We start from the raw sequence: 24,755 nt of genomic DNA on the forward strand, positions 1-24,755 counted from the left end.
GTTGGCGCACATCTCTGATACCACATAGGTTTACCCTTTGTGGTAGCGAACACTTTTGTGCAAGAGCCTGCTGCCGCAAAGCGCTGCAAGCAGATTCGGCTGGGCGAATGGATTCACCCTTAAATGAATTCCCGCCATAGGCCGGTATAGTTAGACAAACCTAAATTTTATTAGCTGAAAAATAATTATAAAACGGGCGATGTGTTCATGATGATAAAAATTAACATCTGGGTGAAGATTTATGCAGACCTGCTACAGCACAGGGAGGTATTTTTTTTTTTTTTTTTTGGGGGGGGGGCATTTTTAATTTTGCCCTGGGTGCAATCACATTGTCGCCTCCTCATTTCTGGTCCAAAATGCTCTATTTAATGGAAAGACAGATCCGGCCAAGTTCCCTCGAATAGGAAGGAGATAGGCATAAATATATAAATTTGCATCTGTACATGCGCTGTCTACAAACATCAAGAGAGAACTATTCTACTCAGAATCAGGTCCTAAGACTACGGCCAAGATCCAACCAGAAGGTGTGTCTGATAACTCCTATTTTTTCCCCAGGAGTTGGTGTTCATTAAAGTCCATTTACAAGATTTTCTTTTTTGTGACATTCTAAAATGATTCTTTATATGTTGAAGAATTATTGAGATCATCAGAAGGAAATGTTTCAGATACCCTGAAGTTAGCACAAAATTCAGTATACAACCTTCAAATATCCGTTTTGTTGTTTGCATCTTGCAAATGTGTGAAAGTACTATGAGTATTCACTATTACATCTGTTGTACCGGATCCCTCACTGACAGACATGCATGAGTCTGAGTCAGAAAAAAAATTGTAAATGTTTTTTTTTAACAAAATTGTATAGCAGAAACTACAGAGCACATGAATGGAATTGTTATTTTTCCAATGACAGTTGATCACAATATAAGATCATTATTTACTTTAAATTAGAGATGTGCACCGACCCCTGTGTTTTGTTTTTGGATCTGTACTTTTTTTTTTTTAAATTATAAAAACATAATTTAGGCTTTTTTTGTTCCTACAGTATTATTACCCTTAATAACAATAATTTCCACTCATTTCTAGTCAATTTTAACCACCTTACAGCTCACAATATTATTTTCACTACTTTTCACCAATATAGGCCAAAGGCTGCAGCAAGCTGGCTGGCTAAAGTAAGCAACAAAGCAGCAGCACAAACGCATGGCAGTTTGAAAAAATATAGGACATCTATGAAACATTACCACACAGCAGTGGCAGACAGGATGGCAGTTTAATAGACTATAAAAATGTCAGTCAGCAATGCCCCAAAGAGTTCAAAATACAAAGAAAAGAGGTGCAAGATGGAATTGTCATTGGGCCCTCCCACCCATTCTTAGGTTGGATATTAAAAAGGACATGCACAGTTTAAGAAACCAAGGACTTCAGCCACAACAGTGTCAGTCCTTGTCGCTAAAGTCCTTGGTTTGTTTGGGCCCCCACAAAACAATTTTTTGGAAGGACTACCACTAATCATTAAGGAGGAGGTTGATGATGAAGTTGTTGGTGGTTGAGATTGCATGTGTTGGTCCAAACTGCTGGTAGCTGATACTGGACTGCTTGTTATTAATTTACAAATTATTATAATTTTGTTAAATAAATTGCATGAACTTGCATAACAGGGAGGAGGTGCGTAGATCAGAGGTTCCCAAACGCGGTCCTCAAGGCTCCCCAACAGTTCAGGTTTTAGTGATATCCATGGTTAAGCACAGGTGGTTAAATCAAATTGACTGAGGTACTAATTAAGTCACCTGGCTCAACCATGGATATCTCTATAACATGAACTGTTGGGGAGCCTTGAGGACCGTGATTGGGAACCTCTGGCCTAGTTGGTTAACGTCCATACCTCTATTAACTTTGGCTTCACAAATGGTACAGATGCCTTCACAAATGTTATCAGGATTTGGGTTAAAATAATTCCACACCCAAGACATGGCTTTTCTGGTCTTATCCCTAGGCATGACAATGGCTTTCTTTTTATCACGAGCAAGAACTGCTGCCACTGGTGGCTGATTTACACAAACAACATCCTCATCATCAACATCCTCATTAGTGTCAGATAGGACACAAATATCCCCCTCATCTTCCTGTTGAACTTCCCCCACACTATCATCCTCAATTTCTATTTTTTTTCACCATCTAATACTAGCACAGCCGTCATGAAGTCAGTGATCCGCTGGGTGACAGCTGTCATACTTGCTTCCTCTATCAAAGGCTTGTTGCTTGTTTCATAGTCAATTTTATTTGGAACTACTACTAGTAGTAGTCTTCTTTGTCCCCTTCTGGGATGAAGATCCACCCACAGTAGCAGCTGACCTAGCGCTCAAGGATTCTTCTGAGGATCCCTCAATAGGGGAGGACTTACTTAACCTTGTCACATTGGATGCAGGACTACTTCATGATTGAAGATATTGATGATTAAGTTGTTGGTGGTGGAGATTGCAGGTATTTGGATCTAGCAGAGAGAAGGGAACCAGCTGACGCTGGACTGCTTGTTACTTTTTTAGCAAAAGTTTCTGTTTTTGCCAAAAACTTTTCAGGCACGTGCTACAAATGACGTAAAAGGGAGGAGGTTCCTAGATGGTTAAAGTTTTACTATCTGTGGATTTACAAATGCTACAGATGGCAAGACAATTGTTATCTGAATTTGGGTAAAAATAATTCCACACATAAGAGGTGGATTTTTTTTGTCTTATACTCAGGCATTACAATGACCGCCTTCTTATCATGGGCAAAAACTGCTTCCACTGGTGCCTCAGTTACACAAAGAATATTCTCTTCATCAACATCCTCATCATCAATTTCCTCATTAGCGCCTGCATCAGCTACACAAATATCCCCCTCATTCTGTTGTACTACTACCGTAGCATCCTCAATGTCTAGATAGACATCTTTTTGACTTGTGCTGCTCATCCCCACATTGGCAGAGGGTGCAGAAATGTAGGAAAGAGGCTTCTCTGTGATTCTAAAAGCCAGGCTTACACATTGCATTTTTGGACACATTTAGACTCTCCTCAGGGATTTGTGACATTTCTGTTTCTGAACACAGTTTGTTCTACTGCCGTAGTGGTTTTAATTGTTTTGACACCTCTTCCAAACTCACAATAAAAGGTCTTGCATCGTCATGAGAGGCAGAAGACACCTCACTGACCATTGCAGATCCATCACTCATAAATACAGGCCAAGGCCTAAGCCTTTCCTTACCACTGTGTGTGGTTAATGGCATGTTGGCAATTTTATGTTTTTCTGCAGCAAACATTCCCTTTATTAGGTGTTTTTTTCTTTACCACTGTAAAATATTGGCTCTTTGATTTTAGATGCCCTGACTTAAACCTTCTGTACCTTTGGGCATTGGCTTTACTAGATGACATTGAAGCTAGTCATCATGACTGGTGGAAGCAGCTGCAAAGCTAGTACTTGGTTGCTGCTCCAGCTATCAATTGATCATCATGATCCATATCAACTACTGCACAAATATTATGGCTGTGGCCCTTGGCTGGACCCACTCACCATTGGACAAGGTAGTACAGCCTCCTGTGTTGGTTGAACTCACACACACACTACTTTCTAATTAAAATGTTGTTTATTTTTTTGGGGGATGCAAAAGACAACACTGTTGCATTGCACAAATATTATGGTAGTGTCCATTGACTGGACCCACTGACCAATAGAAAAGAAAGCACAGCCTTCCTGTGTTGGCTGAATGTACACACACAAAGTACTTTCTAATAAAAAAAAGCTTCAGAATTTTTTAGGGGTGCAACAGACAACATTGTTGCACTGCACAAATATTACAGCAGTGGCCCTTGACTGGACAGCCTTCCTGTGTTGACTGAATGCACACAAGTTGGAAGAAAATGAAGGTTTCTTTTACTTAGTGTCAGTGATAGTTACACTGACCAGTAGTGACAACCACAATGGCACAAACGCAATTTTTTTTTTACAGACAGTGTGCCCACCAGGCTCCCTTACTCCGCTCCACACAGACACAGTGCCCCTGCCTGCCCTATACAGACTTGAAGGGACACTGACTATGCACTACAGTAGCTGCTGCTAACTAACGAACTAGTAGCCCAGCCTACTCCATCGGATCTCACTCATGGAATGGTGCCCGAACACGGGGAGGGACTTTTATATGCGAGCCAAAGCACGGGAGATCTGACAATGGGAAGATGACATTTTGCCTCGTTTTGGGATCTCCGACAGATTCCCCTATGTTCGGGTGGGTCCGGTTCTCAGAGAACCGGAGCTGCTCATCTCTACTCTAAATCTGACAGTCCTGGTTGCATCGATTCCTTTTATCTTAAAACAAAATGGATAAAAGAAGTATGTACACACACTATGCTTACATAAATGTATGTGATGGCTTTATTCCACCACGTAAATAGCCATAGAAAATGCTTCCTGCACTCTCCCCACTCGGATGTGCTAAATGGGTAAATGTATTATTAACTGTTTTGTAGGAATTTAGCATCCTTTATCTATCTGCCTATTTACCTAATGTACAGAAACACACATGAAGTTTCTAGCTGAAAACCTGACTACTGTAGATATTCTCACAAATTTCCATTTCCCCATGCACAGAATGGAAGTCTGGCAGCTCTGCCTGTATTAATGGACTGGTCTTCTCAGCCTCAGTCAGCTTCCCGTTTCTGCTTTAATAAAAGTCAGGTGTGGAAGAGGTAGGGGTATGTACAAAACACCTATCTACAGTGGTGTATTATATATTACTGCCCAGAGCAGTAGGGACCCTATTGCTCTGAATCCATTCAAGTATTACAGAGTAGGATTACACAGAATTTGTAGCTTCCAGTTGATAACATCCCCAGAGTGTCTACCCCTCCTCCTGTCAAGGAGAATTGAGTCAAATATAGACAATTGCGTTACTTTAATGTTTCAGTGTCTGTGATATATCTCCCTGTAATAGAGGAAGTATACAGACAACAAAGTTTGGAGAGAGATAAAGTACCAAACAAATCAGCTCCTGACTGTCTTTTTTCAAACAAAGGGGTCTATGTACTAAGCCTTGGAGAGAGAGATAAAGTGGATGGAGATAAATAACCAACCAATCACCTCCTGTCACTTTACAGGCTAAGTTTGAAAAATGACAGGAGCTGATTGGTACTTTATCTTCATCCACTTTATCTCTTTCCAAGGCTTTTAGTACATAGACCCCAAAGCCTGTAAAGTAACAATTAGAAGCTGATTGGTTAGTAATTAATCTCTTTCCAGATAAATCTCTGCCTTGAACTGCACATAGGTAGGAAATGTGAGTCATTGCAATACTGAGCACAGTTCTATTTAAGTCAATCAAAGGTGCAAATTGGTTTTGATATTTTTTACATTTCAGTACAGTACTTTACTTAAGTATAGAGTACAGGGCCGTAACTAGGGTACTGCAACTAGGCACCGCAATTTTCCTGTTTATTATCATTCTCACTTGTAGCTTCCTCTTCTTTTATCCCCAGCATCTCCTGGCTGCCCCAGGCAGAGCCGGCCCTAGGCATAGGCATTCTAAGCATATGCCTAGGGCATCTGGAATGCCTAGGGGCATTCCATTGCTCTGCAGCACACGCCCCTCCGTTACCGCGATCGGAGCTCAGCTCCGGTCGGCAGCGCAGAAGTCAGCCAGACAGATGTATGTCAGAATGAGCTTCTGCACAGAAGCTCATTCTGACTACACAGGAGACGGGGAAGATGGCCGTGGCCATGGGAGAGCATGCTGCACATGCCCGGGTGCTCCTCCCATGGTCCTTTGCGGAGCCAAGCCGTGAGTGACAACTCACGGCTCCGCCTCCATAGTAGTTGCTGCTTAGCACCCGCCGCCCATCGGACCACTCCAGACTCCACTACAGAAGACAGACACCAGGAGTCAAAACATGCCCCGGCGACTCCCACTCCAGCCTGGCTGACCTGAGACCACCAGGGTGAGTTAGCTCAGGCTGGGAGAGTGCCGGAGCACTCGCTGGACAGAAAGGGGATGCAGGCTATATATATATATATATATATATATATATATATATTTAATCCAATGAGCTGCACTCAGCATCAAGTTCACCATGTTAGAGACAGCAAAGTCCAAAGCATAAGGAAGAGAGAATAGGCACTCACCATTCAGTAGAAGGAATCTTTAATAACCAGGACCTTTGTCAAGACAGAGACAATCGCCACAAAGCTACCACCAACAAGACACACAGAACACTATCCCCTGCGCCTGCTGATAAAGCCACATCAATTAGTAAGCTCCACCCTGTCAATCAACAATGAGTGAACATGAGGAAACTACTATCACATACACTGCATCAGAGCACTATGGGAATACTTACAACACTATATTGTGTGAAGCAGACATACCGCTAGTGCAGCATCCGCCGCAAGCATGTTATTAGTCAACAAAACAAATACAGTTCATGCCTGCATCGCGTCAAGACCGGAAATCGCATGCGCTCCACCAGGTGGAACGCACCAGCCCCGGAAGTGATGCGACAGGTCAGTGCCAGCCAAACGCCTAAGCAGTTGCTAGGTAACACAACATAACAATAAGCCAGTAATGTACTACATGGCCTATCATAGATAATCACACCTACAGTTAGCATAGGGACAATCCCCTCATAAGAAACGCACTACACAGAAAGAATAAGATCAATCTAACAGATAGATCGCATAGATAGTTACTAAGTAGCGTGGCACAGCAACAAACCCATATCAGAGTGAACTGTAAATCGAGGATGTTCACCACTACAAACTACATTGGGACAATTACTACAAAAAAGACAAACAACACTAAATGACCAAGACAGAGCTAGACAAACCATTCAAATGGACAGTTGCCAAAATAGTGGCAACAACAACCATCGATGTCAGAGATGAAACCATCGATGAATATTAAACATCACTATATTCAACAACGAATACTATAGGTGGCTAGATCAACATGCAACAAAGGGATAATCACATGGAGACACACATAACATACAAAACCAACATATTAGACACCAAATATATAAAAGCAAGCACCAAAGTGCACATTAAAGGGTTAAATATCCAGAATAATGGACTGTCACTAATATACAAATACAAAAACATAATAGTCACCAAATAATCCAAATGGAATGAAAAAATAACTAACCATGGCCCTGATTCAGACCCGGACGCAAGTGGCCGGACGCACGTACGGCGTACGAGCCGAAAAATGCAAATTCAAGCGCTCGCTCATAATTTCGTACGCAGCTAATCTTCCGCCCCATAGTCTACCAACCCCTCCTCTAGCTAACGAGCGAGCCAAATTGCGACCGTACATCTCCAATTTTGCATGCAGGGAACGCTCGCACCAGTCCAAACCGGAAGTGGGCCTGTCAGTTTTCGATTACCTGCTCGTTCATTCTGCATACATCCTTTAATCGTATCATGCCAATCAACAGATCAATTAGCTTAATTGCTCTTCACATGTTTTTTTTTTTTCATTTGCAATAAACTTTACTCTTGTCCGTGTTTGTTTTTTCACGCAGAATACGTACGGATTAAACAATGGTTTCCTTTATCCAAAATACATGTTTGTGTCATTTTTCATATTGTTTTCCGTGTTTTGTCTGACGCATATTTTACTTGTTTCATTTTTTGATTTAAATTAGCTAACGCATGTCACTGCATTAAGCCAATCATAACTCACATTAGATTTTTAAGCCTGTCGAACACATGACTCATACACTAACCAATAGAATGTTTCCTGTTAATTTTCCAAATACATTAGCCAATCAAAATTATTTTCTTGGCTTTATTAAAACTGTTTTTTCCGAAATCCACCATTGCCATCATGAGGGCCTCTGCGTTCACCAGGCGGGAGCTTCTAGTCCTGACGGAGGTAATGGACCGGCGGATAACCAGCCAGCCTCCCCCCATCACCAACAGAGAGAAGCGATCCGCCTATGCGGAGGTTCGCCGCCGCCTGCGCTCATTCGGCTCACGCCGACAGTTTGGCCAGCTGGAGCGCAGGTGGTCGGATCTTTAACGACGCACGCCATGCTTGCTGGCATGTTTCAGACAGCGGATAGCTGAAAGTTTTTTTTTTTTCGTTTTCCTTTTTTATTTTGTGGCTCTATTTGCGTGTGCATGTTTTCCTTCTTGCCCTGTCTGTTTATTTACTACATATCTGCGTGTGCATGTTTTCCTTCTTGCCCTGTTTGTTTATTTACTACATATCAGCGTGTGCATGTTTTCCTTCTTGCCCTGTTTGTTTATTTACTACATATCTGCGTGTGCATGTTTTCCCTCTTGCCCTGTTTTAAAATTACTACATATCTGCGTGTGCATGGTTTTTTTTTTTTTTTTCGTCTCTAAATATTTTTGGAGGATGTTTTCAAGTTTATAAATGAATCCAATCTTAAATTGTTATCCATCATTTAGGGTCAGAGCGCAGAATACGCCGTCATTGGCAGCGACGCCGTCGGCCACGTCCCCTATCCCCAACTCCCAGCCAATCCTCCTCTCCCCACCCTACCCCTAATTCACCCTCCAACCCAGCATGGCCAGACCCGGACGCCCCTCCCTCTAGTATACTTCCCATCCCTCAAAATTCCCCCTCCCCTCAACCCCCCTCTCTCTTTTCATCACCCTCCCCTCCAACCACCCCTCTCTTTTCCACCCCCTCCCCCCCTTCAGAAATCACCCCTCCTCCTACAGACCTGCATTGGCCTACCTCCGAGGAGGACGATGGTGAGGCTTCAGGTCCAGGCGCCATTGTCAACGGTATGTTTCCCTTTTACCTTGTTTTTTCCAATTTTTGGGGGGGATTTTATCCTTTGCCTGTGCATTTTTTTTTTTAAATGTTTGTTAGATAGATCTGGTTTTCTAAATGTCTATGATGTTTGGCCCTTACACATATCACACATGTCCAAACACTCATACTTGTATCTCTTGTTTACGGTACCCACCAAAGTAGTTTTTCATTTTTTTTCTCTTTTTTTACAATTTCTTGTTTTTGTCGTGTTTATTTTGAATTTACTTGGGCAAAGAATGTTGGCTTTGAATTGTAATGTTTGTCCAAATTGACTTTTTTTGGAAAGTTGCATTTACTTTGGCAGTTGTTTCTCAAACAAAATTATGTTTTTTTTGATTAAGAACCTCAATTTTTAAACCCACAGAGGACCAGAGGCGGCTGACGGAGGCAGCAGCATGTGTGGAGAGGCTGAGGGGCCATGTTATAGGCATGCTGGTGGTACTCGATCACATGGCAGGGATCCTGCGGCATTAATTTATTTCCTTTTCCCAAATTTGGTCAGTTTTTCTAAAAATAAAAAAAAAAGTTTCGTTTGAAGTCTCATTCCTTCTCTGTAAATATTATATTGTTTAACCTTACCTAAGTCGACTATTGCAGCATGTTTTTTAAAGTAATGTAACTTAGATTCGAGAAAGCGGAATTAGGTAAGCTGGCACATTCAACACCTAACAATATGTCACGATCCTGTCTAGTTGTCACCTTTTTGCCTTGAGACTTACCTCTGTCAGCTGCTCCATGGATCTGTGTTTGCAATTCTCCTGGGACATCTGCTCTGGCTGAATCATGCTGGCTGTGATATCTCTGTGTGTGCAGACTGCTCTCCTAGCCAAACTGATTAATCACCTGGACCCTGCTCTGTCTGTGAGCATTGCTAGTCTTAATTGGAATCACAGGTGTGGTCCTGATGCTCAGAGCTGCAGAGATGAATACTCCTTTTGCATGCTGTGTTTTGCTCCACTCTGAATGCCACTGCCAGACCACCTGTCTGCATCCACCAATCGCTGCCAGACTCTTGGTATATAGATCCTCCTCTAATAGCACTCAGTGCTTGAACATCTCGTTACGTTCCGTGGTGTACAACTTGTGCAGTAGCTGTACCTGAGTTCCAGTGTGTCCCATGCTCCTGCTGGTTCCTAGACCAGTGCTATCTGTAAAGCCTGCTACGTTCAGTTATCCACACGGCTCCCAGGCCGCTCCAAGTGACTATCCACGCTACCTGCTTCTCCACACGGCTCCCAGGCCGCACAAAGTAGCTTCCACGCTACCACTTCTCACCTACGGCTCCCAGGCCGCTCCAAGTGACTATTCATGTTACCCGCTTCTCCACACAGCTCCCAGGCTGCACAAAGTAGCTTCCACGCTACCACTTCTTGCCTACGGCTAACAGGCCGCTCCAAGTAGCTTCCACGCTACCAGCTTCTCCAAGTGACTATCCACGCTACCCGCTTCTCCACATGGCTCCCAGGCCGCACCAAGTAGCTTCCACGCTACCACTTCTCGCCTATGGCTCCCAGGCCGCTCCAAGTAGCTTCCACACTACCAGCTTCTCTAAGTGGCTACCCAGCTACCAGCTTCTCCACAGGGCTCCCAGGCCGCACCAAGTAGCTTCCACGCTACCACCTCTCGCCCATGGCTCCCAGGCCATTCCAAGTAGCTTCCACGCTACCACGTCTACCCACAGCTTCCCAAGCCACAACAAGTAGCATCCATGCTACCATCCATCTGCAAGCTCAGTCGGCCTACCTGCTGGTTCCAGTCCGGTCCCTCCAAGTTCCTTCTGGTCTCATTCCAACCTCTCAAGTTTCCAGTTCCAGTCACTCATCACCCAAGGCAGTTCTCACTGCTACCCACTTCTTTTATTAAAAGAGCTATTCATGTCCCCCATGGTTCCAGTCCAGCCGGCCTCCAGTGTTTCCAGTTCATCACCTGATCCAGGTAACCCTCGAGCACCAATTGTGACACCAATAGGTTTTTTTTGGGTTTTGTAGAAAGAATTTTATTTTTTGGGGGGTAAGGTAAATATTAAATGAAAGATACCTTGGGGTGTTTGATTTGAGCCACTAAGCATGGTAAAATACTGCACAATTTAAATCATAACTGGATTAGCCCTTAATCAAGTTTCCATTTTGGGAACCAGATTACACTTGCATGTAATTTAGAATGGAAATGTTTGTTATAACGTTACAAAATTTTTTTATTAAAAAAAATAGAAACACAAAGTGATTAAGCACAATCAATACACACAGTGAAAACACTCATCTAAAAACAGCCTACACCAAAAATATACAAAAACAAAACATTCAAGAACTGTTTGACGAAGTAGCATGCCAACATGATTCCACAAATGAGTTGACGACAAATTTGGTCCAGAAGTTAAATCCAATGCGTCCACATGAAGTCATTTTTTACGAACAGGTAGCAGTCATGGTTTTCACGATAAATATTATGGAATAAAACACACAAACAAAACAAAAATTAAAATTGTTAATTACATTATTACATGTCTACATTGTGTCATCTAACTTCATGTTGGACAATAATTACCTGAAAAAATGGGCCACAACATCATCGCGTATGGCCCCCCCACATACAGACCACTGACCAACCTCGGGGGGGCCATCCTCAGGCAAGGCATCTTCTGGCTGCATTGGGACACCACTCCTTATGGCGATGTTGTGAAATATCCCACACAGGACCACAATTTTCGAAACCATATCCGGCAAATACATGAGCTCACCACCAGAGCGGTGGAGGCATCTGAATCGGCCTTTTAAAAGGCCGATACAGTGCTCCACCACTTGCCTGGTGGCTGTAAGTGCGGAATTATACTCACTTTGTGGCCCTGGTGTGGGAGCCAAATAAGGAGTGAGCAGCCAGGGCGTGCAAGGGTAGCCACTGTCTCCTGTGAAAAAGAAGTTACAAATTCAGGATCACTGTGTATCAAGCTTTGCATTGCTTTCTAAAAAAGGTCTACACTTACCCAGAAGCCACGCATCACCAGCTTGTAGGTTGTCGCCACACTAAGGTAACCCATATCCAAAGGCATTTTAATAAAATGATGGAGGTGCTTGAAAAGGGCATCCATCACTGCCCTCAGGATCCTTGAAAAGGAGGATTGGGAGATTCCCGCAACTATTCCCACCATGGTTTAAAAGGATCCTGAGGCACAGAAATGTAACACCGCCATAAATTGCGTAAGTGGTGGTATTGCTGTAGGACTGTCAATTTGCCGCTCAAGATCACTCTCTATTAATGAGAGAGTCTATGATGATTTGGGGTGGAAGACGGTAGTGCCTTAACACCTCATCATCGGGTATTCCAAAAAGGGTAACACGTGTTCTATATATCTGGGGCCGAGCACGCCTACGATGCCTACGCCTGGGACGAGATTGAGGTTGGTCGGCTTCCGGCAGCATGGCCACAATAATACGACCAACATCAACCTGAAATTGTAAGAATTGTAGTTAAGGTATGTTGCCCCCAAAAAAAGTCCAAAAAAATACTTATCTTTACGATACAATCCAAAGATGCTTACATGCTGGGGTATTGTCATTATTTCAAAAACCTACATTTCAAAAGACCATAAAAAGTTAAGATTTTGTGGTGGCCATTTTCTAATCTTGTTTTTTGAAAATGCAAAAAAATAAAGGGGGTAAACACACATTTCGAAAAATAGGAAACCGACATTGAGAGGACTTCCACAATTTGGCACAAAAAAACCCCCCAGAATTTGAACGCTAAATGGTTCGCATTTTTACAAGGGGAATCAAGCCTACAAAAGTGTGCTAAATGGTTCGCATTTTTACAAGGGGAATCAAGCCTACAAAAGTGCGCTAAATTGTTCGCATTTTTACAAGGGGAATCAAGCCTACAAAAGTGCGCTAAATGGTTTGCATTTTTACAAGGGGAATCAAGCATACAAAAGTGCGCTAAATGGTTCGCATTTTTACAAGGGGAATCAAGCCTACAAAAGTGCGCTAAATGGTTTGCATTTTTCACATCCCCAAAAACCCGGAAAAAAACCGTAAAGACCCAAAAATATGCGAAGAACAAGACATGAACATTTAACAAACAAGTTAAAATCAAAACTTACCAATACACGATAAAGAAGTCACAGAACAAAAACGTTGTTGGGGCACAGCCAAAAAAAACCTACATTAAAAAAAAATAAAAAAAATAATTTTTGGGCCAAACCAAAAAAAAAGGAGACCCATATTTTACAAAAGGATGACGGGAAAAAACTTACACAGAAAAAACACCACAACTAAAAAAAACCACACCAAAAAATGCGAACGGAAAGTTAGCCAAAAAAAAAACGCCTCTAACACAATCCAAAAAAACGCCAAACACAACTCCCTCCAACAATCCACTCCGAACAACGTAACCTCCAACAAACAACACACGCCACCTCGACTCGAGTCACCAAAAGCCATAAATAGTGTTTCTTTTCCCGCTCAAATTAAGGACGGATCATAGGAACGCACAATCAATGATGGAGCCGAATAATAAGGACGCATGTATAAATACGTCACGGAAAAAAACAAACGGTCTGGTGTAGTTCTTGTTTTTGCTTGACAAATGGCTACAGACCAGCAAAACAATGGCCAAGAGGCGGCCGGTAAGTATTTCTCACATTTCTAATCAAGGCTGATTTTGAAACAGAATATAGTGAAAGATTGACATCTAAATTAAAATTAATTTAATGTAAATAGGTGTTGAGGATGACATGGAAGAGGCTGCTGGGCCCAGTATTCCGGCCAAAGCTGGCAAAAAGAAAAGGCAGCCACAATTCACAAGAAAGGAGATGGAGGTTTTGGTTCAGAAGCGTGTGGACATCCTGCCACAGGCAGACAGGAATATGGGTGTAAGCCAGAAGTGGAGAATGTGGGAGGAGATAGCCAGTGCTGTCAATAGGGTGGGTGATTATGTCCGTCTAGCCTGGGATGTCAAATGCCGGTAAGTAAAAACTTAAATTAAAAAAAAAAAACAGGGAAAAATAATGCAGGAATAATGCCTACTTTTTCACCCACAGATGGCAAGACTTCAAATATTGCCTGAAGCAAAAAATGGCTGACAGGGCTAGGCATGCAAGGGGGACAGGTGGAGGTCCCACCCCTGTGTCATTGGAGTTGAATGATTTTGAAGAGCTGGCACAGGGGTGTGTGCAGGATGTGGAGGTGTTTGGCGTGTCCAACATGGATACGGACATGCCAGACTTTGCGGCTCCTCATGTTGTCCCAGGTAAATGTTGTGATGTAACCAACTCTGAAATGTTATTGTGACAATATGTAGATTCTAATGTTCCTCTTTTCTCTTTTTTCTCAAAGAGACATAGGCGGATGAGTCTGCTCCAGAGGGGAGCCTTGGCCGCAGAATTTCTGCTGGCTCTGCAGGGGAGGAACCAGTACATCCGGCTGAGGACCCTGCAGAAGCCAGTCCAGGGCAATCCCCCTTGCAGGCAGTGGCACTCCTCACAGAACTCAATTTTAAATCGGATTACCATACAGAGATTCTGCAGAGGATGGACGCCAGTCTGCTACGGGTGGCTGAGGCGCTGGAGCAAAATGCTGTGGCCAACGTGACCATTGGTCAGGCCCTGGCTGAAAATACCAGGGCCAACATCAGAATAGCCAATGCCCTGGAGCAGCTCGTTCGCCAGCACATGGTGGAGCCGACCTCCCTTCCTGCTGGAACATCAGGATCCTCCACCTCTGGCACAACAACAGCCATTCCTCCAAATGTGCCTAGTCCAGAGGCCACAACATCTGCATCTGGACAGGCCAGCCAGAGGACATCCCTTACCCGGTCTGGCGCCCACCCTACCCCAGCCAAACGGGGAAAAAAACGATGACAGCATTGGCTACTTTTCCCATGCGCCTTCTGCGCTTGCCCCATATTCCTTTAGGGCCAAAACTTCCCTCTACTTTCTTGTGAATTGTTTTTAATGTGTTTGTTTAAGTTGGCCAACACTGGTAATATGTTTTACAGATTTATTTATGTTATTATTGCCTAACACTGCCAAAAAAGTGTATTTGCAAAATGCACCCCAAAACTTGATAAATTTGTCTCAGAAATTAAAATTTTGGAAAATGTTCTCCATTGTATTGTGACATTATTAAAAAAATGGTTTAGAGTTAATCCTGGCCCACAAGCCAAAAACGTCCACCACAAAAAAAAAATGTGTTTTTAAAAAAGATTTCTTTAAGGAACACTGTAAAATTAAAAAAAGGATGCAAATTCTCCTGGCCAAAGCAAAATGGTAAAATACACACAAACATGATGACATTATTGTTACAATAGCACAAAACAAAAATCCCAAATAAAAAACATTCAAACAAATGTACGCTAATTGATTGTGTAATCCGGAAATTAGCAGCTGAGAATTTCACCTGCGTACGGTTTTGTGCTAAACCAAAAAACTCTTGTCAAAACACATTCCAAGCTGGTTTGCAATTCAAAGTTGATTGTTTTTCTGACAAGCCGTGATAAATCGAAGAAACATCGAGGAGGCCCGGACCAGAGGACAAGGCCATCGCCATTGTGGTCGAATAATCCACACCCCAAGCTGTGCGAGCAAGTTGAACGGAAAGAGGATCAGCCAGTGACGTATGACTTGGTACGAACACATTTGACGTACGCATCTGAAAATTTATGTACGCCCCAAAAACGCCTCGCCACGCCTGCGTTTTTCCATCTCCACCCACGTCAACGACCAAAAACGGCCTGTTCTGTCAATCACATTTCACATGTCACTTCCTGTTCGCTATTTGACGAACGAGACAAAAAAAGCTTGCAATCTGCCGTATGCACATGCGCAGTGTAACACCGGCGCATGCGTGGTTTAACAACATCGGAATGCAACGAGCGTACTGATGCTAACGAACAGCTCTGAATGAGGGCCCATGTGCTGACATTGCAAAACAAGACAAAAAGTAAAAAAAGGAAAAAATATATCCATTCCAGCAATCGAAATCCTCATATACCATATAAGGCATGTCACAAAACATCGGTCGCAAGCGGCTTATGGGTATTACCGCAAGAAGATATTATACGGATGGTATTCATTGAGGCCCTTTGGGGATACAGTATCCAGCTTAAAGATCCACATTGCCTCACGTTTTTTTAGGAGAAGCTCCCTATCCCCACCACGTATCGTCCTTATACACGGTAATTCCCCATTAGGCAGGGATTGATGCTGTGAGAACCACTCTCAACAATGGCATACATGTTGGACCACCTATTGAGTTTTTATGTGAACTGATTGAGTTAGTACTAGGTTGCAACCATTTTTGTTATGGGGGTGATTATTACATTCAATTATCCGGTACGGCGATGGGGTCGAATTTGGCCCCATCCTATGCCAATTTGTACATGCAAGCTTATGAACAGAGAAATATTTTGGGCAAATTTGGACATAAAATTATTTGTTATAAACGTTATATTGACGATCTGTTCCTTATTTGGCACGGGACAGATGTAGAGTTTTACGATATGGTTTCGATTCTCAATGCATTAGATAGTCCCATTCGATTTACTGCTGATATCAATAAGGATTGTATACATTTTTTGGATATGACTATCACATGTCAGGGTACCAGTCTGAGTTCTACCCTGTACCGGAAACCAACAGATCGCAACACACTTCTCCATGTGTCGAGTCATCATGCGAGCAGACTCAAGGAGTCCCTTCCAATATCTCAGTTTATCCGAGTTTTACGGAAAAACACTTCTCAGCGGGCCGCTGAGATACAATTAACTGATATGTGTACCAGATTCCTAGAGAGAGGCTACTCACCTTCAGTTGTTGATCGAAGCTTGTTGAAGGCACGACAGAGACATTTAAATATTACAACTAAAAAGTAGATAGATTCCTCACGAATGATTTATCCTGCCACATATGATTTAGCTGCTTCAACTACCGATAAGGCTATTTGACGACATTGGTCGGTTATCACTACGGATCCAGCATTTGAGGGTATGAGCAACAGACCCCCTATGACGGCTTACCGCCGTGGTCCCAGTCTGCGACAGCTACTTATGTGGCCGATGCAACAACCCATGGTGCTACAGACAAACTGGCTGTCGACTCGTCGCCCTGGCTGTTATAAATGTGCAGATTGCATTACCTGCCGTCAATGACAATGGGGGTGTGTTTTTCTCGTCTGCATAACGGCAAGAAGATAGCCATTTGCCATCGATTACATTGTTTGTTGGACTTCGTAATATATATTCTGATGTGTCCATGCGGTCTCTACTATGTAGGGATGACTACAAGACCTTTCAGGGACCGCATGGCCAATCATCGTTCTACTATTCGGGCTGCCTTACTTACCAATAAGTCCGATAAACCAGTGGCCAAACATTTTGTGGCTTGTGGACACTCTGTGGCCTCATTAAGATGTATGCTTATTGACCATGTCCCACCACCTGTACGTGGTGGGGATAGGGAGCTTCTCCTCAAAAAACGTGAGGCAATGTGGATCTTTAAGCTGGATACTGTATCCCCAAAGGGCCTCAATGAATACCATCCGTATAATATCTTCTTGCGGTAATACCCATAAGCCGCTTGTGACCGATGTTTTGTGGCGTGCCTTATACGGTATATGAGGATTTTGATTGCTGGAATGGATATATTTTTTCCTTTTTTTACTTTTTGTCTTGTTTTGCAATGTCAGCACATGGTTAGTTATTTTTTCATTCCATTTGGATTATTTGGTGACTATTATGTTTTTGTATTTGTATATTAGTGACAGTCCATTATTCTGGATATTTAACCCTTTAATGTGCACTTTGGTGCTTGCTTTTATATATTTGGTGTCTAATATGTTGGTTTTGTATGTTATGTGTGTCTCCATGTGATTATCCCTTTATTGCCTGTTGATCTATATATATATATATAATGTGTGTGTGTGTGTGTGTGTGTATAATATATATATATATATATATATATATGTGTGTATATACATATACGTGTGTGGGTGTGTATGTAGAGAGAGAAAGGACATCGGGGACAGGCTGCAGGAACGGAGCAGAGGGACAGGCGACATCGAGGATAGAGGCTGCGGGCGCAGGGAGAGGAGACACAGGGGACAGAGGCAGCGGGCACAGAGAGGAGACATTGGGGACAGAGACTGGGGACACAGGAAGAGGAGACACCGGGGGCAGAGGCTGCAGGTGCAGGGAGAGGATACAGCGGAGGCTGCTTCCAGGGAAAGAAGGCACTGGGCAGAGGATTTAACAACTATGGCAATATAGAATCTTATGCCGAGAATGGCCCATATATATATATATATATATATATATATATTATAAACATAAAATATCTTTTGGCGTCCATGTATAAACACTAAGCTGGTGGTGAGATTAAATGTTAGGGGGCACCAGCCAAAATCCTGCCCAGGAGTACCCCTATCTCTTCCCTGGCCCTTCCCTATGAAGCCATGGCCCTTTTTCAGGTACTCTATCTTATGTCCCTATTTAAAAAATGGGGTGGACGCCAACACTCTCTCTGGCACAGGGCACCAAAAAAGTTCAGTTACGGCTCCGATAGAGTATTCTAGTGTAGAGAGACCTAAGAAAAGCACATGCACACAAACTGCTTTTCCAGGGCTCCAAAATAGGAGTCTTGGGTCTCATGTGCCTTATGTTTCATAGAGGTACAGAAGAAAGCTATCTAAAGTGCTGCCCTAAGAAATACAGATACAGTACATCAAACATGTTCTATTTTTATATTGTTCATGCTTGTGTTACAGTATATTTGATGTTGATCATGTAAAATATTGTGCCACATAATTTTGTAACGTCATTTTTATGTATGTTAATCATGCAAGATAATTTTTATTTCACCTTTAAATAAATGTGACTATTTTTTAGTACACTCAAATGCAATAGCAATATTTCACATTGTGGGATGATACTGTATATTTAAATTACCTTAATCATTGGAAATTTTGGGGCCTATGCAGAGTTGGTTCAAAATGGACCTTATTTACGCTCAAAACAATGCATGCATAATCAGACAGATGTGTATGGCTCTGCATCGGCAGCATATGAGACCCATTTACAGCAGTCATATGTCGTATACACTTACAGTACATCCATTTATTTAGCTTTCAAACACACGTGTGCTATGAGACATTAATAAAAAAAAATTGCTAAAAAAACCGCACACAAAAACAAATGATACGCAGTGCAACATAAAAAGAACCAGGGTCAGTGATACATTTGCAACCAACCAATTACAAACAGTTAGGTAGTACTGGCAACTGTGATCATCATCATCAACAATACATTTGTAACTGCCACTCACAAATCATACGATGTTCTGATACATAAAAATAAATGAATAAAATATACTTATTACCAGTTATTCATATAGCGCACACATATATATTCTGCAGCGCTTTACAGAGAATATTTGGCCATTTACATCAGTCCCTGCCCCAGTGGCGCTTACAATCTATGTTCCCTACCACATACACACTAGGGTTAATTTTTTATTGGGAGCCAATTAACCTACCAGTATATTTTTGGAGTGTGGGAGGAAACCGGAGTACTCGGAGGAAACCCACGCAAGCATAGAGAGAATATACAAACTCCACACAGTTAGGGCCATAAGTATATGCATGTAATTGCTGTATGTATGTTTTCACAGCCACACTAACACCCGTACTGTACCTTATTTCCAAGCATAGGCAGACATCAGTGACAGAATTACACAAGTCTACACAGTGGTGTAAGTTCATCCTAGATAATTTGGTGCCCCCGTCACAGCCATTGACACTGTAATGTAGCATTACGCATGCAGATACAGCCTCAGTCACACACAGAATATAGGCATGCCACATATTCACATCGCTGTGCGAATAAGACTTATGTGAAGGTAAAAATTTGCATGAAAAGAAGCTCAGCACTACTGAGTCACTCTGCGCTCATGCGTTATGTGTCACACGGAGGATAGAGGTATGTGATACATCTGTATGCATTAGTCACAGATAAGATTGTGACCTGTATGGTGCAATTAGCATGAGGCTCAGAGTCCTCCTGATGAAGGCGAAAGCCACCTGATGTGGGGTGGGGAGTCCTCCTGATACAGCTGATAGAGGGGAACACCACCTGATGTGGAGTTTAAATCAAGATACGGTTAGACTGCCAATATAGCAGGACTACATATCACAAATGCCCAGTCTGCTGCCGACTACATCACATACCGGGAAGTTGCTCCACCAAAGATCTACCCACGGACTCAGACGCTGGTGCAAGATAGTGTAATAATGTCTTTATGGTAGATTAAATAAATAAAATTGTGTATATATATATAATTATACAGTCAAAGTATGTCCACACTCACGTTTTTGTAATCCAAGAGTGCTGGGGTAGCTGCCCAAAAGGGACCTGCAGGTCCTTTGTATAACCTTTAAAGAAAGGGGTGCACTCACCAGTCTTCTAAAAAAGTCCTTTATTCCAACATTTAAAAGTAAATACAGGATCAACGTTTCGGTCCCAACCATGGACCTTTGACAAAGGTCCATGGTTGGGACCGAAACGTTGATCCTGTATTTACTTTTAAATGTTGGAATAAAGAACTTTTTTAGAAGACTGGTGAGTGCACCCCTTTCTTTAAAGGTTATATATAATTATATATATATATTACACACAGAGATAGACTCCGGCACTCCAGTGCTCTCTCTTTAATATATGCTCCGGTGCCCTCCCTGAGGGTCACACCCCCCCACAATATAGTCAGCAAGGGAAATTAGGTGGCACTCAGAGACTCCGGTCTTCAAACAAATGAACCCATAACCAGGGTGTTCATAGCTGATAATAAATAACTTGTTGTTTAGATGATACCAGTACAAATTGTACCTGATAGAGCATATCTCACAAGCATATCACACACTGGCAGTGAAAGGGTAGTCCCAATTGCCGTAGTGTACTTGTCAGTAAATAATGCTGTGCTGTTACACAATATCAAACATGCTGTGTCCGGAAAAGCAATTGATGCATTGGCAGTGAGAGGTTAATCCTAGTCGCCATGGCACGGATCCAGGGTGTACCCGTGACTGCGCAATACGGGACACCCCAACACCAGGTTTTGTATCCATGTAACGTTTTGTATCCATGTAACGTTTGTTTAGATACTAAACTTTTTTCAAACATGTTACTGTAGGATCCGCGACGACAACATTTTTTACTGACAAGTACACTACGGCAATTGGGACTACTCTTTCACTGCCAGTGTGTGATATGCTCTATCAGGTACAATTTGTACTGGTATCATATAAACAACATGTTATTTATTATCAGCTATGAATGGAAATTATGTTACATCTATCAGTCGATTTAAATGACTCCTTTTTTTTCTTTGTGGGATTTACCCATTTATTACTGCTACTTGTATATGATGTTTAGGATTTACCCATTTCTATTATTATTAGCGATCTATGAGGCCATTTGTATTGAACTTCTACTGTTTGAACCAGTCAATCGTTTATTTGTGTTATCTTGTTCATACTAATGATAGACAGATGGTCGCTTTCAATTAAGATTAATAATGAGATTCTTATCTGACGTATCATTTTGTTTTGATATATGATTTAACTAAGACGTTTCTCATGCCATTTATCATGATTGGGTGCCAAGACTATATCCACGGTTGAGATATATCCCTTTGCTTTAGATTTTGATTAGCCTCTGCTTGTATTATTTAAATTGTACCAATGCACATCATTTGAGGTTTTTCTTTAACATTATTTTGTTATGTGACCAATCATTCTGGATATACCGTATCTCACATCATATTTCACTTTTTATACATATCTATTTTCTAAGAGGTTCTCATACCAACCTGATGATTCTCTCATTGGTTGTCCAAGGCCCATTGGGTATGACAACTAACAGCAGAAATTGGGGTTGAAGACAGGGACCTCTCTTAAACTTTCTTTTTTTCATGGTACTACTACACCAGCAGATCTCTCACTCCTCCTCCTCTGCAACAGTGCATGAGACTGAGCAGCAGAGCCTGGTTGTAGAATCTTTAGCACCCACTTATTGTTAACTTGTATTTCCTTTACTCACTATATTTTGTAATCAGAGCATTTCAACGCAAATTGGATGTGATATATTTATCAAGTGATTATTTACTCCCCAAACTGGGTATCCTACCTGAACTCAAGTTTTATTTTATAATTACTTACCTGTCTTTCCCATTGGCCCATATCTTAAACCTTATATTTCACTCTGTTGTTGTCCAATACCATTCGGAATGACAGCAAGTAGTAGTGATTTGGTTACAAGATGGACCAGTGTTGACTACTCATTCTAGGGGTCACATTACTAGGAGATCTCTCACTCCTATTCCTCCACTTTTTGAAGTGTGAAAGGAGCAGCAGAGCCTGGTTTTGAATCTGGTACCCCTTTTCTTTCTATCCTTTCATTTTGCTGGTAACCCAAGCAGGGTGTTATAAGATCATATTGATATTTCATTTATTTGGTACAATTAACATCATTTGAACCTGATGTTTTTTATTAATACATGTTTCATGTTGTATTGTCTATTTTATGTTTTTTCTATATTTCGCCTACTGTATCTGGGTTATTTTAACCCAGATACAGTAGGCGAAATATAGAAAAAACATAAATTAAACATTTAAAGATTTCTTCATTCACTCTTTCACTACATCTGTCAAATCTTTGACATCGTTGTGAGTCCTTTTACTCTGGTAGGTTAGATGATATTAATAAAAGTTATGTTTTAACTATTGTATTTCTCAAGCTTTTGGAGTGCGCCACTATATAGAGTCTCTTAGGTTTAAGTTTCTTTTGACTTATACCTTTTGTTTTTCGTAAACCCTTGTATTACTCTAGGTAGCACCACCACCCTGTATTACTAAGATATTACAATACCGTAATTTATTTCAGAGGTGGCTATAGCATTTTTTGTTTTTTCTTGCCTATGATAATCTGTTGAGGATCTGTGCGGTGAATATTTGTCCCCTTTTACCCTGTCCCTTTTCTATATTCTATGTGAGTTAGATTTACAAAATTTCTTCCAGATTTCGAATGAAAAAACACAACTGTCTAAATTGGAGGTTTTTTGGTGTCACTTACAGATCCTACCCGCAGCAAAGGTTCCTTTGTTGTCTGTGTATCTAACAATTCTATACATATGTACTGTAACTACTTACCACAGTTATACCATCGTTCAACAATGACTCTCCAAATATCATCATGTATAGCTGTTCATTAACAGATATTTCCTCAAAAATAGCAAGGACAGCCACGGGGTCCACTGCTGATATCAGGCTTCCATATAATAAACTCTGTAACAGAGTAACATCCTTCAATGCAAAGGCTTCAATCTGACAGATACCATATAAAGAAATTCCAATGCCAAAAGCATTAATGATGGTACCCATAACTGACCAACAAATAATGGTTCCAATGTTTTCAAAAAAAGGGCGAGTCGGTAAAAAATATCCTCCTTCAAGCACGATTGGAGGCAGAAGATAAAGGAAATAGATATCAGTCCTCATAGCAGGTGGTGCTTTGTGATCTGTCCCAAAAATGATTGCCCCAAGTAGCACACCAATGGCAATTAGGATGCAACTCTCTGGCATTATTGATGGCAATTTGTGGTACAGATGAAATCCTGTAGGATAGAATATAAAGATATGTGTTGTAGATTGCATATAAAACAATGCAGTGTCCCAGGTCTATTCAGGCAAGTTGCATTCACATACACATATATAAGTGGTCAGCAGTGCACCAGTACATTGCAATCCAATGCATATTCTCATACTGACAATTGTTCTATGCCTTAACCTTTGTTACAATGTTAATATTTAAAGATATGCATTATTTATATCAACACAGCATAAGTTTACTTATAGTTTACAGGATTCTTACATGTTATCACCATCATCCATTGACATCAAGCATAAATTCTTCTAAATAATCAGTAATAGTATTCAGGCCATAAGAGATGTGAAAATAGGGAGGGGGGTATCTTATGGGCTGGCGGCACATGACTGGGTCTTACCAATACTGTACCATTGCCGTCAAATACAGCAATCTAGGAGAGCACTGTTCTTTATATCTTTATTAAAATGCATCACTGGAACATCAGATTTGCTAAATTAATGAAGATGAGCATTCCCCAATTTTTGTGGGATGCTAATAGGGGTAATATGGTTGAATTACTACTAGCTGTGATAATAGATTTAATCAGCAGCGTGAATTCTAATGAATCATTTAGCGTAACTAGACTTTTTGGTGCCCTGTGCCAGAAAGAGCATTGGCGCCCCCTTAATTTTTCAAAGGGACATAATGCACAGAAAAAAACGACCATGGCTTCATGGGAAGGGCCAGGGAAGAGATAGGGGATGCCAGGAGATGCTGGGGATGAAATAAGAGGAAGCTACAAGCAAGAATGATAATAAACAGAAATTTGACAGGTCCAAACAGCGCCCCCTGACCTGTGGTGCCCTGTGCGATGGCACCGGCCGCACTACCCTAACTACGGCCCTGATTTCTAATGACAGAGCAGGATTGTCCTATAAAAGGGATATAGGGCACTGAAAGAAAATAAATATTAGGCTCCATTCAAATATCATTATCAGTTTTCAAATGGGGATTTTGATCTTTCATACTGAGGACAACATTACTTGACAATCTAAGTATGGGCCTGATTCAGACTTGCTCGTGAGCGCACAGCACTCGCAAGTGGGTCGATGGTCCTCCGGCGTGCGCATGCGCGAGACCCGTACTGTGACGGCAGCTCCATCGCAACGGGTCTTGCTACAAGATGGAGTTGCTGTCTATGTTGATTGACAGCTCGCCCTGTTTTGTAGGCGGGGAGGGGGGGTGGCTGCACAAACGCAGGCATTCCCTTAGGAGTCCACTCGGGCTTGCGAGAGCTGAGACCCTACCACAGGGTCTCCTCGCA

At 41.9% G+C, this 24,755-nt stretch overlaps 1 protein-coding gene across 1 annotated transcript in view; it reads right to left on the reverse strand.

Moving 5' to 3' along the window:
• Nucleotides 1-24,755, reverse strand: part of SLC9A4 (solute carrier family 9 member A4) — a 110,475-nt gene that overhangs the window by 72,689 nt on the left and 13,031 nt on the right. Inside the window, exon 2 of the mRNA XM_088454066.1 lies at nt 22,996-23,459. Within this exon, the coding sequence (XP_088310192.1) occupies nt 22,996-23,459 (464 nt within the window). The remainder of the gene's footprint in view (nt 1-22,995; nt 23,460-24,755) is intronic.

Source organism: Taudactylus pleione, unplaced genomic scaffold (genome assembly GCF_031769625.1).
Source record: "Taudactylus pleione unplaced genomic scaffold, aTauple2 ptg000609l, whole genome shotgun sequence".
Lineage (NCBI taxonomy): Eukaryota > Metazoa > Chordata > Amphibia > Anura > Myobatrachidae > Taudactylus > Taudactylus pleione.